The 14,358-nt window shown below is 45.3% G+C and overlaps 1 protein-coding gene across 3 annotated transcripts in view; it reads right to left on the reverse strand.

Annotated features, from left to right (window-relative positions):
* Positions 1 to 14,070, reverse strand: part of LOC147883111 (uncharacterized) — a 114,278-nt gene extending 100,208 nt beyond the window's left edge. The window contains exons 1-3 of one of the 3 annotated variants that reach the window (XM_087399814.1): positions 13,928 to 14,070; positions 13,221 to 13,749; positions 1,488 to 1,574 (exon numbers count right to left, since the gene is read on the reverse strand). In XM_087399814.1, the coding sequence (XP_087255940.1) occupies positions 1,488 to 1,574; positions 13,221 to 13,571 (438 nt within the window). In that variant the 5' untranslated portion in view covers positions 13,572 to 13,749; positions 13,928 to 14,070. Of the gene's footprint in view, positions 1 to 1,487; positions 1,575 to 13,220; positions 13,815 to 13,927 lie in introns of those variants that run through there. The other 2 variants (XM_087399816.1, XM_087399813.1) reach the window with 2 other exon arrangements.
* Positions 14,071 to 14,358: the final 288 nt, after the last annotated feature.

Here is a 14,358-nt window from a genome sequence, read left to right on the forward strand (position 1 = left end):
CACAAGCATTGCACTCACTCTAGGAAAGCCATTCAGATGCAAGCATTGCATCTAGTGCATGTGTTTGAAGCAATGTGATTGGCACACTTCGTCAACGTGCCACATAGGATAGGGTCGAGGCCCTAGCTTCTATGAGAAGCCACCAGGAGGCTTCTCCCTCCCGCATTCTCAATTAGGGTTAGCTATATGATGGGTTCATTGTTCATTTTGCAGTTGCTGCATTTCAGTTTGGTGCATCCATTGTAACCAGCAAATCATTGTCCGTACATGCATTCCTCTTGGTATGTGTATGGGATCCTGCAGGGCATCACAGTATAGTGAGCCTCCCTGTTTTCTTTCATCCAGTATTCAACAGTCACATCAACAAGAATCTGCAGCTTGCATCCTTAGCTTGGAGGCCTCCTAAGATAGACATTAGCTTCAGAAGCAAGTCCTCTCCAACTTTAGGGCCTGTTTGTGGTCTAGCAATAGAACGAGGCGTACTTCTGCCTAGGTGCCCATGGAGGTTTTCCTATTCGCTCTTGGTTAGATAACGGAAATGAAATGCAAGCTGCCATCGCTGCACTTGCAGTTTCCAAGAAACCATTCAGCTTTCCCTCTGAAACTGCCAACTAACACATCTACAGGCATGCACTTACGATTCTTTCATGCTTCTTCAAGAATCCTCAGGTTGTGACCTTGGGACTGGTAACTGGTTATTAGAGATGGAGGTCTTCTAGTTTGAGGTTGAGAGTGGTTCCCCAACCTAGTTATTAGAGATGAAGGTCTTCTAGTTTGAGGTTTCTAATTTGAGGTCGAGAATGGCTCCCAAAGCTACCCAATTCCATGGTCCAATTGGACATGCATCCTGAGACCCAGGCAAAGATTCTTCCCTCCTCCTAAGACTGGAAGACCATAGCAACCATCACCACATGGCACATTTGGGCTGCCTGCTACAGACTAGTGATTGGAAGCCAACACTGAACAATTGGGTTGCCTGCTATAACTAGTGATTGGAAGCCAACAGATTCAACCAGTTGCCTCTGTCGAGGGCATCTAGCTCAACATACACACTTTGATCTACATCGGAGGCAAGGTGATAAGGGATCTCAAACAACACCTCAGAGTCACGTAGGACCTGGGCTCCTGACATGTTCTACTGTATCATATATCATGGTATCTGTTGGTTGTGTAGTCCTCCCAGCTGGCTTTTTGTGGCTGCCCTCAGTTCTTCTATGCTGTAAGCCAAGATTTCTCAGACCATCATGCGAGGCGCTGACCATACAGCGCCCTCTGCCAATAATATGAATCTGACTATTCATGTTTCCATCAATCAGGCACTTATAATAATACTTGTTCATACCAAATTCATTTATATCGGCACTTCATTGCTATGGAGGTCTGGCGCCCAAATGAGGTAAATCAAATGCTGCCTAGCTAGGTGTTGTGTAACAGCAATGAAGACCGATTTCTGCAAAAAAAAGTTATGAAAGGTTGCAAACACATACCTGTTCTGATGCAGGTAAATTAAGTCTCATCAACGCAAGCTTGAGATCACCCTCAGATATGGACCCAGAACCACCCTTGTCTAATTCCTAGATTCAATAGAAGTCAAAATCAGTATTTATCAAGCAGTAAAAACCAATGGAAATATAAGGGACAAAATTCCAAACCACAGTAAAGTTTCAAACCCAAACTTATAAACATTCTACACCATGCGGAAAACAAAAGGCCCGTAAATAGGAATGAGACGGCACTAGTATGACTTAAAAGCTTCGAATAGGCCAAAGAGCACATATTAAATAGAAATATACATAAGTTAAAAGCTAGGGTGTTGAGGTTGTGTATGCTGCAGCATTCAAACTTTGAGAGACAAATGTGCAAGGCAATGTACACACAGTGACACAAGATAAAATAGAACTTTATTATAACATAAACGAGTACACCTGCACCCTAATAGAGAAAGGGGTTTGCAATTCATCCACGGCAGAGCAACTCACCCACCATACAAGGTCTACCATATGTACGGCAACTGACACAATGGCTATATTCTAAGCCTAGTCCTGCTCTCAGCAAAATGGTCAGAGGAGAAACGAGTCTAGGTGCATCAGTATCATCCAAATTCGACTGCTCTCAAATATTCGTCCAGCTTAGTAGCCTCAGTTCCTCTCTTTAACCTGGACCAAGCCAGCTTGATCTGGACAGCTTTTGCCCTCTACAATCTGCTCCCGTCTATCCTTTTGGGATCCCTTATTCAAGGAAGTAGCGTTGGATCTGATTTTCAGCAAGCCTATGTTCCTTCTGAAGCACATCTTCTGCTCATTTGTATTGGAGAAAGGCGCCACTATATTCGCACTCTCCTCTTTTTCATCCTCTCTCTCGCAAAGTCTCCAAGTATTTTGAGATTTCAGTTTGCATAAGGAGAGAAGCATGTGTTGCACAGGCATGCAATCAGATTTGGCTATTTGTCATTTGTGTTCTCTTCTCGAATTCATAGATGTTGTATATACCCTAGATTTTGTCGTTTATGAATTGTGAATTGTTACACGTATGCTTTCCAAAATCTATTCTTAATATATATTCATTGTTTATTTGATGTCTCTTGTTTGCAACAGCTTATTAAAATCAATATGAGTCATGGATAGGGGGCACAGCCTTCAATTCTCCTGGACCTTCTACACCACGTCAATTGCAAGTTGTCTAGATCAATGTTCAGGTGCTGCAGAACCTGTTCTAGCAGATGCAAACCATGCAGCAACAGGGTCTCTTGTTGCAGCAGAATCACAAGTCCCAGCATTTACATAGCGGGATGCCAAACTTTTTGCCTGAGAAATATTCAGGTGAAAAGAAGCGTGCACTAGTATGTGTGCTCTAGGTTGAGTACATGGGAGGCGCATTTTGCCATCACCAGCTATCCTGATTCCTAACGACCTCCACACAACCTTTGTGGAAATGTATTTCTGAGTTTTTGTGGTAGCAGGGTTTGAAGAAAAAGCCCAAAGCCCTCCGCTCCTAAGACTTAGAACGAAGAATTCCTTCTCGAGCCGGATGAGTTCCACAATTTCCAGAAGCTTCAAAAGTTGAATAAGGGTGGGAAGCCCTTGGATTCCTTTGTCCAAGAATTCACAAAGATCACGACTACATGAGTTTTCACACTGGGTCAGGCCAGTCTGTGGTAGGTGGACAAGACCTGCATCTGGTCGGCCAGATCATCAAGGCTTCCTAGCCTATAAAAGCCCCCATTCTCTCTCTCTCTCTCTCTCTCTCTCTCTCTCTGCATTTTCCTCTCTCTCCAACCCCTTCTCCTTCCTTCTCTCCCCTTTCCTCTCCTCAATCCCCCTTTCTCTAATCTGTCCCCTACCCCCTTTTCTACATTGGTATAAGAGCTCCACTCTCTGGCATCTTTGCTTCCATTTCCCTTCACCCTTCATCCTGCATTTCTCTTGGCACCAAGCAACATCATTGCCAAACCTGCAGGAAATAAATGTCAAGGCAGCGAATGGCCCAGTCCCCTTTTGAATATTTTGAACGAAGTCCCACAAGGAGGCTCCAGAGCTGAACAAGTTTGCCTGATAAGAAACCCGTCGACAGCCACCAAAATGACGCAGCAAACCGGGCACTGCAATTCCGCTTGCCCGATGAACGGTTACCCTCCAACATGCAGGCCACCTGGGTCAAAAGGAAAAGTAGGATAGGTATTTGCCCTAGATGTTGTGGCACCTCCTGAGTCATGTAAGATCCCACATAGCATGCTCATCATCAAGAAGCTCCACAATCATATAGCCATTGTGTGTCTCCATGGAGTCTACTTTGCACATCTCTTTATGCCTTGCTGTCCCTTTTTGCCTACATTGGAAGCATTCATTGTATTTCCAAATATCCACTACATCTCTGGCTTTGTTGTCTTGCCCAAACTTGGTGGGTTTGTGGGGCATGCCTATTCAAATAATCCACCCAAAGAGTCTTCTAGGTTCCACAAGGTTGTCAAAGATAAGCCTACATCAAAGGGCAATCAAAATTTGAGATGCTCAGCTTACATGTCATGCTCATGAAGCACACAATAGAGATACATTCATCTGGGACTGAACTTAATGGTGGGAATGGAAACCAGGTCAAGCATACTAGACGGTAGAGGCTAGAGCCCTACAGTTGTGTAGCAAGAGATACACTATCCTCACTCTCTCTCTTGCTCAATACTAACTGCAAACTACAAGATGATGCACTCAAAGAGAATATAGTGGGCCTCCGAAGAGGAAATATAACTCATAGGTATGAATGCCCAAAGGACTAATGCAACTGTATGGAAGGGCTGAAACCCTCAACTGCAAAACTAGAAAAGACTAAGCTAACTAGAGGAGGTGAATCCTCAGTAGATCCCTGGAGAGACTAGGCACCCTGCTAGTCTACTACGAGGAAGCCTGGCTACTACTGCTCTTGAGGCTTAAAGAAATGAAGGGATGAGAAAGTGTAAGGCCAAGGAGCTGCTTTTATTTTGCCCCTTGGGCCTCAAACTGACTGTCCAAGCGGCTTTCTACCCACTGACCAGACTACTCCTATTCACCGACCTACTGCTACTGCTGGCAGCTGACCTGCAGACATCATCGTTGATGTGGCACCCTGGTGACGTGGCACCTGGCGATGACGTGATGACCTGCTGAAGTGGCGCCTGCGCCTGTACAGTCTGTGGAGCTAGCTGCTGCTTGCATGGTAGTCCACATGGCAATCGGCTGATGTGATTGCCTACATGGCAATCCACGTGGCTGCTGCATGATGACTAAACAGCCCACATGGCAGTCTAGCATGCCACAGGCTGAGGATGCACGTGACATTCCCTTCTGGTGAAACTCGAACTAGGGGATGCCTCCCATTGCGCTGATGGAGGTGACTAGCTGTGGTATACTTGGCTGTAAATCCTGATCTGGATACCTGGTTCATGAATCCAGAAATGGTTGCTAAGCTCATGAATCTTGATCTGCAAGTACTAAATTCATGGATCTGGTGCTAACTTTTGGTAAGGATATGTGATGTAGGTTAATACTCCAAGATGATGCTCCCTATGGTTTTCCTCGGTGCATATAAGTGATAGGGACAGATGAAGACTTGGTTTGAGAGAGGCATTGTGGTCTTGTTGTAACCTTGTTGCTTGTTGTAAGACTGTATCGAGCTGAAATACTGTGTCTTGTTGGCGCCGGTCTCAAACCCCTTGAATGACTGATATCAAAGGTCGAGGCAGAACACTGTTAATCCAATCGATGAACTTGAACCCATGGCATGGGATTTTCACATCCAAGTCTTGGTGCTGATATTCTGGTTGGACTTCGAACTGCTGCCACCATTGCGCTCCCAAGATGACATCCCCTGCCTAAGTAGTCGCAACCCTGAGTGGCCGACTATGTACCCACCCTGAGATCTTCAGAGTGGCTGAAGCTACCTGCATGTTGCTCTCTATCTGCTGCCCTCCAAATGCACCATTCAAGGTCATTGGTTCCGTTGGCGTAAGAGGCAACTGAGCCTTCTGAGCTGCTTTGGTGGAGATGATGTCCTCGGAAATGTCTAAATCTGCCAGGATAAGGACCTTTTGACCACCGACCTGACCATAAAACTAAAACATATTGGTAAACTGACAAGGCTCCCCCTTCTGTTGAGCTTCAAGCTCCTGGATGACTACTGAGGTTGTCCCTGTAGTCTGTTGTTCATCAAGCTCCTCAATGAGTACTAAGGTTTTTGAGGCTACTGCTCAACACGTGATGTGGCTCCTACTATTAGAAGCTTCTGGTAATGCACGCAATATTCCTTAATATGGTTCTCCTTGGCATAAAGTGTTCTCGTCGCTTTTCCTAAGTACCCGCCATAGCCGTTTTTGTCCTTAGCCATCCAAGGCTTCTTTTGCTGCCCATTCCCACCATCACCTAGTGTGGAATCCTGGGACTTCTTACTGTCGACTTGCTTGGATCCTTAACCCTCATGCATGAGCTCAAAATTCTGAGCAAGCTCATATGCACACTCATAATCCCATGGCCTGAAACTTTTGACATACCACTGGATGTTTGTACGCAGCCCACGGAGAAATCAGCTCAAGTTCTGACTGTCCTCCAACTGCAACTGTATAAACACCTGAGTGAATTTATTGGCGTAATGATTCACCGTCTCGGTGTCTCCCTGGCGTAGTTCGTAGAACTAATTCTGGAGCCTGTCCAGGTACTGCGGTGGGCAAGAATTGTGATCGAGGATCTTCAGCAAATTCCATCCAGCAGTAGAAACATGACTCATCATTTGCATCATAATGGTCCTTCTGCCACTTGAGCCACCAGGTGACCGCCTCACCTGTGAGGTGCATGAATGCTAGGATGCACAACTCGTCCTTTGTAGGCATCACTGAAAAATAATTTTCGAGCTGACTGAGCCATGAAGTCAATATATACCTAGATGAATCCAAGAACATTCCCAAACTCATCCTCTAATAACACAACATCGTGCAGTTTCAATCTCATGATAGTCACTCATAAGGTTGAAAACCATAAACTCCATCACGCATAGCACGGACTAGCTACTATGACATCCCCACCAACGTCATTAGCGCCTAAAAGTCGGTCTAGACCATAGTATAAAAATATGCTCTCACACATACAAATCCACACATACTTGAGCATCCATGTATACAAAGTCTTTATACTGAGTTTCAATCAGCACTCCGAAGGTGAAGGGCAGACTCAGTCATGATGAAGGCTAGCACTAAAGAAGAAAACTAGCACTAATGAAGTTATCACTAAGGGTTCCTGCTTACCATCATATCGTGTGAAGTCGAGCTTCCTCGGGAAGGAAGGCTTGGCCGGAGGTGGACATCTCTCCATTTTTCTCCCCTCGCTCGTCGAAGTAGAGAAATGAGAAGCTACCACTCCCGTTCTTCCTTCTCTTCTTGAGCAGTACATTCTCGAAGCTCCTTGGCCTCCTGAGCCTCGTGGTCTCACAATTCCTTGGCTTCTCAAGCCTTTTGATCACGTTCTTCTTTTGCTTCCTGATCTGCCCTTTGGGATTTCTCAAGCTTCCCAATCTCATTCTTCTTTTGCTTCCCGAGCTGCCCTTTCGGCTACTCAAGCTTCCCGATCGCGTTCTTCTTTTGCTTCCCGAGCCTCCCGATCGCGTTCTTCTTTTGCCGCCCGAGCTAGCCTTTCGTGTTCTCTGGCGGCCTGCTCACGATCTTCTCATATCTCCTAAAGCTAGGTCATGCGGGTAAAGAGAGCCTTGGACTATAGTTGCTGCATCTGCATCATAGCCTGCAACATGGCTGTCATGGCAGACGTGGACATATCTACAAAATTTTGTGGTGGGGGTGGGGGTGGTGGTGGTAGAGGTGGAGGCACTAGACCCTCTCCCCCTGTGTTGGACTACTCACTTGTGCTCATGGTGCCTTACCGGATCTTGTCTAGACCATAAACAATGGGGGCTGTCCCTAACTGACCTGAACCTCTTGATTCTTGGGGGGGGGGAATTCGCCTCTTTACTGCACTCCGCAAGGTGTAAAGACCTACACGTGACGACGAGAGCCGGCCTGATGCGAGATGGAGTAAGGGAGGGAGTGGCTAATGGAGATGGTACTACCACTAGTTCGAGGTAGGGACAAAATATAAAAAATAGATACCCCTACAAACCCGTCTGTCTCAGGACAGAATCTGAAGCTCTGATACCAATGTAGCGGGAGATAGACTATCCTCACTCTCTCTCTCCTGCTCAATACTAACAGCAAACTGCAAGATGATGCACTCAATACACAAAGTGATGCTGTGGATGTGAGTGAGAGAATCAAAGGGAGAGAATATAGTGGACCTCCGAAGAGGAAATATAACTCATAGGCATGAATGCCCAAAGGGCTGAATACGGCTGTATGGAGGGGCTGAAACCCTCGACTGCAAGACCGGAAAAGACTAAGCTAACTAGAGGAGGTGAATCCTCACTAGATCCCTAGAAAGGCTGAGGCACCCTGCTGATCTGCTGTGGAGAAGCCTGGCTACTGTTGCTCTTGAAGGCTTGAAGGCCTGAAGAAGGGATGAGAAGTGAAGGCCAAGGGGGCTGCTTTTATAGGCCCCCTTGGGCCTCAAACTGACTGACCAGGCAGCTTTCTGCCCACCTACCAGACTGCTCCTGTTAACCAACCTGCTGCTGCTGCTGATGTGGCAGCCGACCTGCTCATGTCATCGCTGATGTGGCACCCTGCTGATGTGGCACCTGGCGATGACATGGAGCCTGCACTGTACGGTCTGCTGAGCTGGCTGCTGCTGCGTGGCAGCCGGCTGATGTGGCTGCCTATGTGGCAGTCCACATGGCTGCTGCGTGATGACTGGACAGCCCACGTGGCAGTCCAGCATGCCACGGGCTGAGGATGCCCGTGACAAGTATGGCCAAGCATGCAGCTTTCAGAGATAATACCAGATGGCAGAGCCCTACAACTGATTCTTATATGTTCATCTCCACTGTGAATGGCAAAAGGTGCAAGTACACAGTACAATCTAGAACTGACAGCCAAAGTTGTGAAGACAATGGACAGCAAAAGGAAAGATGGCTGTTCTGACACTTTTACAGTGGAACCTGAAAATGGCAGCCAAAATGATGCAGACAATGGGCAGCATAAGGAAGATGGCTGTTATGACAGTTTTGAAAATGGGCATAGTAATACTGTTGGCAAGCAGCCTTTGCACCACCATATTGGTCTTAATAGTTACTGCATATACCCAGATTAATAGTTAGTGTTCCCACCAGTACATTGGTGCACAGCAGCAAGGTAATACATATATGCAAGATGATGAAAAAGATGCACATGGAAGTGCTGTTGAAGGAAACCAAGGTAAGCTGCAGTTGGGGTCCAGGGATGAGGAAAACTTACCACAACAGAAGTACGATCATGAAGGACACGGGCAATCAACTTCTTTCAAGGAGGGTGATCTTTTAGGGCACGATAATCCTACACCCTGTTTCGTAGAGCACCAAGGTACACCAATGCATGGGGATTCTGTTGGTAAACTGAAAGGAAAGAGTAGAGTGGACACAAATTCAGAATACTTGCATTTTGGAATGAAGAAGAGTGAGGTCCTTATGTAGGCACCTCTTACATGCTCACTGACATCACTGATGACTTCAGAGCTCCACAATCATCTCCTCAATCTGCTCCTAGATTCTCTCAATCATCCTATGTGGCTTTCCACCACCTAACTGTGCTTATGGGCACCTAACTGTGCCTCTAGCACTCACATAGAAACCAAGATGTGCCTGAGGCATACACCTTTAAATATCCCAACAAACCCCCCCTCAAGGGAATGCCTCAGACTATGTCAAGGATACAGCTAGCACAAGGTGTCTCATGCCATCTCATGGTGGTCATGGATCTATCAATGGCTAGGATCTCAAGCTAGTAAGGGTTCCCATGGGTGTAAGGTAAACAAAAGGGATACAAAAAACCTTCCAATGGTTATCTCCCTTGCATGTACATGCACACAATGTCTGCAGGAGGTACCATGGAGCAAAAACACATACACATGGCCTACATCATAAGGTGACCAGAGGTGTTTACAAAACACACAAAACACAATAGTTTATTTCATTCATTTTAGAGGACTATCCAGGCTGAGTACCTTGACTCAACATAAAAAGGGAGATCTGGAGCATACATAGAGATGATTTAAAATGCATAATCTTCAAAAGATGCCTCATCTTGTGGAGGCACATCAACTGAAAGTAGATTGGCATTTTCTGTCTTTGCTTTAGCTCTGCAAAACTTCTCATGATGATTGTTTTTGCCACAGTGTTTGCATGGATTGATTTTGAAGCAGTCCTTTGAAAGGTGATTTGTCTTTCCACAATGATTGCAAGGTGTAAACTTGCCCTTCTGGATTTTTACAGCATAAGCTGTGTCATTGCCTTTCCTGAGCTCCATGTGCCTTTCTTCTTCTTGGAGAGCAGAGATAATACCTTCAAGATTAGGATTAGGAAGATTTTTCAAAGTGGTAACAATATGATCATAATCTTCAGGCATACTCTTAAGCAACACTGCCATAGCATCATCTGTAGTGATAGGAGAGTTGATAGAAGCAAGTTGAGTCAGACTCCGCATGTAATTGACATGGGCTGCCAAAGAAGTGCCACTAACCATCTTCAATTCAAAGAAAGAGATTTTAAGTGATAATTTAGAGATGTGAGAGCTAGCACCAAAACTCATGTCAAGCTTCTGCCAAGCTTCTGAAGGAGACTCTAAGTCAGAGATGTGATGAATATAATCATCTCCTAAAGCAAGAGCAATGATACCATATGCTTTCTCCTCTCTAGCGGGATCCCTTGCCAGGCGTGTCGGAGCTGAGGATTCTCCAGCATTGGAGGCTGTAGAAGAAGAAGTTGAAGTCGGTTTGACAAGTCCCCAGAGGTTTTCCCTCATCAATGCAAATTTCACCTTCATCTGCCATGTGTGGAAGCCCTTTCCATTGAACTTATCTATATTCAATATGGCTAACATAGGTATTAGGCAGTGTCTTCTCTCTTACAAGGCTAGAATAACAACTGAAAGGCTTCCAAATATAAGCATTTAATGTAGCAAAGACTAGTGACCAAAATTCAATCAATGATGCTTTTTCTTACATGCTTCATAGAGGTGGCTAAAATGAAAGCTTTCCAATCAAAACCAGGTAAAGCAACTCAAAGCAAAGCTGAAGCCACAGTTGTATTGATGTTATTGAAAACTTCAAAAAACCAAAAATGCTAGAATAGCATCTTATGTAGCATCATCTTCAAAAACTTGTCAAAACTGTCAAAATCAAAAGACTGAACTTGGAGGGCTTGTATCTCACTCTTTAGAGCAAAGGAAAAGGGGGTTTCTGAGGCAAAAGAGAGCTTATATACCACAAAAGGTCCACTGAGGAGAAAGGGCGCAAAAACACGTCAAGGCGTCATAGCTTGTCTCTCCATTTTCGACTGGTTTTTCTCTGTTTTCAGCTTGAATGTGCAGCCATTGCTGCTCAAATTTCAACACAGGATAGCTCTAGGTATGGACAAGCTCCCTCTGAAAGGAATTAGAGAAGCATGGAGCATTCTGAGAGAAAACGCAGGAAGAAGGGTAGACGAACTACGTGAAATGGCGACGAAACGAGCCCGTGATTCTTCAATTCCTTATAGCCAGGGGTTCGCCCCTTCGAGGTGTATCTCCAGCAGGAAGGGCGTGGAGAATGGTAGAGAAATGGAGGAGAACAAGCTTAAGCAAATTTTGGGAAGAAGAGGAAGAGATGGTGAAGAAGAAGATGATGATGTGGCAGAAATGGGATCAAGGGGGATCAAATGGCTCTGATACCATGTTGGTAAACTGAAAGGAAAGAGTAGAGTGGACACAAATTCAGAATACTTGCATTTTGGAATGAAGAAGAGTGAGGTCCTTATGTAGGCACCTCTTACATGCTCACTGATATCACTGATGACTTCAGAGCTCCACAATCATCTCCTCAATCTGCTCCTAGATTCTCTCAATCATCCTATGTGGCTTTCCACCACCTAACTATGCTTATGGGCACCTAACTGTGCCTCTAGCACTCACACATAGAAACCAAGGCGTGCCTGAGGCATACATCTTGAGATATCCCAACAGATTCTACTGCAATGATCAATCCCACACAAGATGCAAGGTGGACAACAGGCAGAATATATATTACACAACCAGCAAGATCCTTCCATCTTTGGAAAGCTTATTAGTGAGCAGCCCACCATGATCTTGCCCATGGAGAACTTCAGCCAAAGACTCGTGACACTTCCAATAGGTGATCTCCTTGAGTTACTTGCAGGGAATAGAGCCCAATATTCACTGCCGCCATTTGGCACATACTAACCTCATGTGGATGCTTTGGGTAGAGCCCGTCCCTCCAGCACTTATTTCTCAGCTCTATTTCAGCACAATGCCTGTGAGAGTAGTTGGCCTCGATCTCGAACAGACAGGAGGCTCTATATAGAGTCTAGACCACCTCAAATGCAACCTGGACAGCAAATGCAGCCTGAACAGATTTATGTGGAAGGATGCCATATGCCCAATACGGACATGAGTTTGGGGGTTGAGTGGGACATTGATGTTGCCTGATCAAATCAGCACCATGCTTCTGTGGACCTACCATCTGTGGTCAGGGATGACTTGTCTTTCATACATTATGGCAGGGCCTTGGTTGGACAAGTGTGTGGTAGACACTAAAAATATATTTTGATGGACCACAGATTAAAAGGAGAAACCAAGAATCCAATTAGGCAGGAAGAATGGCTCTCAGCTTTGAAGGAGATTTTGGATTGTATCCAATGGATGATGAGGGAAAGATTCTTTGTGCAATGCCCACACTTGATTGAAGATGAGGATTTCATCTTGGAAGCCCTAGACATGGGCAGCTTTCAAAGACCTCATGGGTGTCATGGTCAGAAGGAAATTACAGCGGTACAGCCTGGGATTGAAGGCCTTACATGTGAGGACTGAAGATCCCTAGAATGTTAAGAAAGCACAAGAACTTCTGGACCTGTTTGAGCCTGAATATAGCATCTATAATGCAGATGATTTTCAGTTTGTTGCATTGGGCAAGACAACAAAGCCAGAGACGCAGCGAACTAAAAATCATTAAATAGTTGGAAGAGAGGAGGTAATCAACAATGTCCTTGAAGAAGGATGCTCAGTGGTAGGTGGGATCAGTGCACAAGGCATGGTCCGGTCAGAGTTGTCAGGTGAGCACACATTAAAAAGTATACAAGGCATTCTGGTATTCATATTGCACGACAGTAGAGAATAAAGCCCACTATCTGAAAGATCAAGCTTTGAGACAGTTCTCTGTTGACAGGTGGCACACTGCACCAGATATGGCATTGGCCCAAATAGTCAATAAGGGAAACTTTTATGAATATAAAACAAGCAGTTGTGCAGTTAAAAATCTTAAGCACCTGAGGTGAACACAATCAGTGATCACCAACGGCAATATATTATAAAAAGAAGCATATTGAACATTTATTGAAGTCCTACCATTTATCAAGAACAGATCGCAAAAGCCCTCTGCAAAGTGACAGGGGAAGTAAACATTTCAAGGCCCTTGAATGAATTACAAAATCCATTTGACCCAATTCAACAACTCCCTTATCTAATTCACTAGAACGCAGCGATAGTGGTTCCGTAAGTCATTTCTTGCGTCCAATGGCGAAAGGAGCTATTCATTTATACACAATTATTTGATTTACGCAACAGAGCGTGCCTTAAATCTGCGCTGCAGTGTCTCATACGCGTACGTCCCACGGGCAGGAGTATAGGCCACCATCTGCAATCCGCTAACGGGAGCAACTCCATTTTTCTGCTTTCGTTTTCCTCTCAATCCCCTGGAGAAAATGCTGCTGATGCTTGCAAACATGTTAATAGCTGCGTAGGCATTGCATTTGTCAGAATCTGCCCTGCCCGAAAGGAAGCCAAGGCTTGCAGACAAATCCACACCGCTCGCTACCGGTCCGTGCCACGCAAAACCTTGATTGACGGGCACCGCATCGAGAGCAGCGAGTTTGATCCAGGTGATGGAGATACCATCATCTCGACCCGCATTGCGATTAAACATGGGAGCAGGTTAGGAACCAGCTATCACGAGTGAAATGCAGGCGGCAGGACAAGGATTTCTGCCAGTAACTTATATCCAAAAATGCTGCTCCAGCTGAAAAGCCGAAGGACTTGTGAGATTGAGCAACAGCGTCCCTGGAATTTCTCAAGAGCAAACGACGTCTCTGTAGCTAGCTTGGCTGGAGAAGCAAAGAGAGGTAATGTTGCTGTCAGAAAAACCACTGCAAATCAGCCAGAAAGAATGCAATGAATTTCCATGATTACAGCTTAAACTTCAACGAGGGAACACGTTTTCGACGTATACCGTAGCTCTGAATAGATGATGATATTGACGATAATGATGATGAAGCAGACCACCTTTGATTGTAATGACGAGCTTTACCGCGCAAAAATTCCACCATTTCCCAGAAGCCTCAAATCACTGATTCAATCTCGCCTTTTTCCCACTTCACCCAATGACATCCATTTCGATGGGTAATGATAACCATCCAAAAGCTTCTCGATTGACGCGCCCAGAAAACTCGAGAGTGACGAGTCATTACCCAATGCCTATGCCTTTCTACTGTTCTACACCATCACTACTACTATTACTAATTACTAATTATTACCGTGATGTTGAGGATGATGATGATGATCCACGGACCACAACCTGCCCAGGCTGGCTGCCACGTGGAGCCCCACGTTTCTCGTACAATGACAGCCCTACACTTATGAGGAGAAGATTGATCCCCTGCTTCAAACATGCACGGCATCATGGATTTGGACTCATAGCGGGCCCTAACTTTCTC

This window comes from Dipteris shenzhenensis, chromosome 28, assembly GCF_047967505.1.
Source record: "Dipteris shenzhenensis isolate YYH24624 ecotype China chromosome 28, Dip_SZ_1.0, whole genome shotgun sequence".
Lineage (NCBI taxonomy): Eukaryota > Viridiplantae > Streptophyta > Polypodiopsida > Gleicheniales > Dipteridaceae > Dipteris > Dipteris shenzhenensis.